At 26.4% G+C, this 3064-nt stretch overlaps 1 protein-coding gene across 1 annotated transcript in view; it reads left to right on the forward strand.

The window, feature by feature from the left end:
* The first annotated feature begins 631 nt into the window (after positions 1-631).
* Positions 632-3064, forward strand: part of LOC126900114 (protein DDI1 homolog 2-like) — a 10043-nt gene continuing 7610 nt past the window's right edge. The window contains exons 1-4 of the mRNA XM_050675599.1: positions 632-656; positions 1285-1509; positions 2015-2269; positions 2512-2744. Coding sequence (XP_050531556.1) covers positions 632-656; positions 1285-1509; positions 2015-2269; positions 2512-2744 — 738 coding nt within the window. The remainder of the gene's footprint in view (positions 657-1284; positions 1510-2014; positions 2270-2511; positions 2745-3064) is intronic.

The raw sequence follows: 3064 nt of genomic DNA on the forward strand, positions 1-3064 counted from the left end.
AAACTTGCAAGTTGAACTATAAGTTATGGTAACAAATTCATTTTTTAGCTTCGATGCGAAGCTGAGAAGGTATTTTTCATTAAAACTTTCACTTTAAAAGACAATAAAAAATAGGTTCAAAATGATTACCTTTAACATATTAAAAATCAAAATCAGTATTAATTTAATACAATTTTTTTTGTTCTTAATTATTTTTTTTTATATGTAAATACTTATTTTTTAATAATAAGTAATAATATTAAAACTTAGAAGTAATAGAAAAAGTTTAATTGCACATTTGAAAACATCACGAAAAGTTTATTTAGAAAAGTATATTTTTTTTCTGATCATATATCCTTTTGTTTAGTGTATTTATTCATAAATAACAAAATTTTTTTATAAAAAAGTATTGCATCAATTCCTTTAAATTTGTATACGCATTAAAAGTATATGAATATACAACTCCTTTTTATTTTTATAATATCTCCGTAAAAACTACCATATTATATTATTGAATACCACTTTCATACTCAATTTAATTACTGTAATTATTATGTATTCATATATTATAATTATAAATCGGGGTAAAATTAAGGGAATAAGTGTTATTGTTGTTTTTGAAATACTCTACCAATTTCATTTTTTCTATTTAATGATATCTATTTCAAACTCGCAAGGTGAGTTATAAGTTATGGTAATAAATTCATTTTTTTTTTTATTAAAACTTTCATTTTAAAGGACAAAAAGAAGTAGGTTCAAAATGATTACTTTTAACATATTAAAAATCGATAATAATTTGAAAATAATTAATTATAAAAATTATATAATATATAATTAAAATAATTACTAATCTGGATATAATTAAGGAAATAGGAGTTGATGTTGGGTTGGGTTGATTACATTTTTAACTTTATAATGCTATAACTAATTGAAAAGTGTATGAATCAACACAATTTTTTTATGAAAAATAATATTTATATCCGTCTTTAATTCGACATACTTTATCTTAATCAGGGTATTAATAAGGAACTAGCAGATCATGCAGCTTTTGTAATTATCCACCAATTTCTTAGAATTAAACACTATCTACTGATTTGCATCGAAGCGTTTCTTATGATAGTGATTTTAATCACTGTCAGATTAAATCTATACTGGACCCAACTATGCAACGTCCCCACTATGCCACGACTCCACTGTGCTGCGTTTATTATTATTGATATTTTCATTATTTATATTTTGATAATTTTTTTTGGAATAATACTTAATATTAAACTATAATTTATAATTAGATACATTTTTTTGTAGGTATTATACCTCACTTTTGTTGTCGTAAAAAACCGAAAATTATTGTCAGTGATATCAATTTTAAAAGCTCCATCAAACTTGTTAGGGAACAAAATATTGCTTTGCGTTCAATATTCGATGATGCTTATTATGTTAGAGAACTTTTGCGAACTAATCCAGATCAATTAGCTTTGATGGGACAGAATAATCGTCGTTTAGCGGATGCTATGGCAACAGGCAGCATAGGTACTTTTTAATGAGTCTTTTAAAAATAGGTAACATAGGTAGGTTGGGAGCAGGGAAAAGGTTTTGTGGAATTATGTTAATATGAATTTTTAATAGAAACTTAATTATTATCCTAAAAAGGGTTTGTAAGTATAAAGATAAGGTCTTCTGTTGTATAGCAATAACATATTTATGGTGGAGGAGTCTAAGGAGTTCCTTTCATTGGTGAAATCGTGGTAGCAGAATGTAGAAGAGGGGAATAGGTCCACACTATTCTAATTTTAAAAGCTATCTGGAGCCACAAACAAATAATATTTGGAGTCTTTAAAACGGTGTAAAATATAAAAATGTACATTTTACACTGTTTTGGGAGCTCTTAACCAATTAATACATTTTTAAATGTAGTAATTTCGAATAATCATTTTATACTAAACCAATGTTATCATATCATGATAATATTTTAAACTGTTAAATAATGCTAATATTTTATTAATTATTCATATTTGAATTGTTTTTACATGCAAAGGCGAATTTGCTAAGGTTATGATGGGCCAGTTGTTGGAACGGAAAAAAAAGATAAATTATTTACAAATGCTACAAAGATCTAAAACATCTGACATAAATTCTCAGAGAGAGATAGCCAATGAAATTCTTCATAAGAACATCGATGCCAACCTGGAGGCAGCTTTGGAATACAATCCGGAATTATTTGGATCAGTATTTATGTTATACATTGATTGCAAGGTTAACGGCCACCGTGTGAAAGCATTTGTCGATTCAGGTGAATAGAACTACATAATAGCCACAACATTGGCTTTTATTTTACATATACATGGTGATTTATCTATCATGAAATATTAATACAAAATAATAATAATTTTTTAATTGGTTTCTTTTATTTCCGTTTTTTTCTCTATTTCTCAATCTTGAACAATATTATCAATATTTTTTTGTCTTTCCCTCATACCTTATATAGGTTTCAACTCATATATGTGATTCAACTACAGGTTGTACTTTAAATAGGCGCTCAGACTACTATTATTACTGTCCAGTGTGCTAAAAAATGTGATATCATCAGACTAGTGGACACTCGCTGGGCTGGAGTTGCCAAAGGTGTTGGAATTCAGAAAATCGTTGGTCGAGTACATTTGGTAGAATTACAAATAGAAAACAATTTTCTAACTACCAGTTTTTCTGTCTTGGATAGCCAACCAATGGAAATGTTGTTAGGGTTAGACTTACTTAGAAGATATCAAGTAAGCGGTTATTCAATAATTATTTTTATTAAAAGAACAAATAATTTTCAAATGTTAAAAAGATAATTTTTTCAATTGAAGAATACTAGAATCAAATGGGGGACCGCTTGTATCCTTACTCTAGTTATATATTTCTTATATTCTATTAAAAAAAAATATTGGAAAATCTGAAATTATTTTGAAATTAATTATTTTAAATTATTTAAAATTTTTCGATATTTTTTTTCAAGTCTTTCCTTAAGTTTTAGCTTCGATGTGAAGCTGAGAAGGTATTGGTTTTACTAAGATGTGTTTTTTTTTTTTTTTTTTTTTTTTTTTCC

The sequence above is a fragment of the Daktulosphaira vitifoliae genome, unplaced genomic scaffold (genome assembly GCF_025091365.1).
Source record: "Daktulosphaira vitifoliae isolate Bord-2020 unplaced genomic scaffold, ASM2509136v1 Scaffold_2, whole genome shotgun sequence".
Taxonomy (NCBI): domain Eukaryota; kingdom Metazoa; phylum Arthropoda; class Insecta; order Hemiptera; family Phylloxeridae; genus Daktulosphaira; species Daktulosphaira vitifoliae.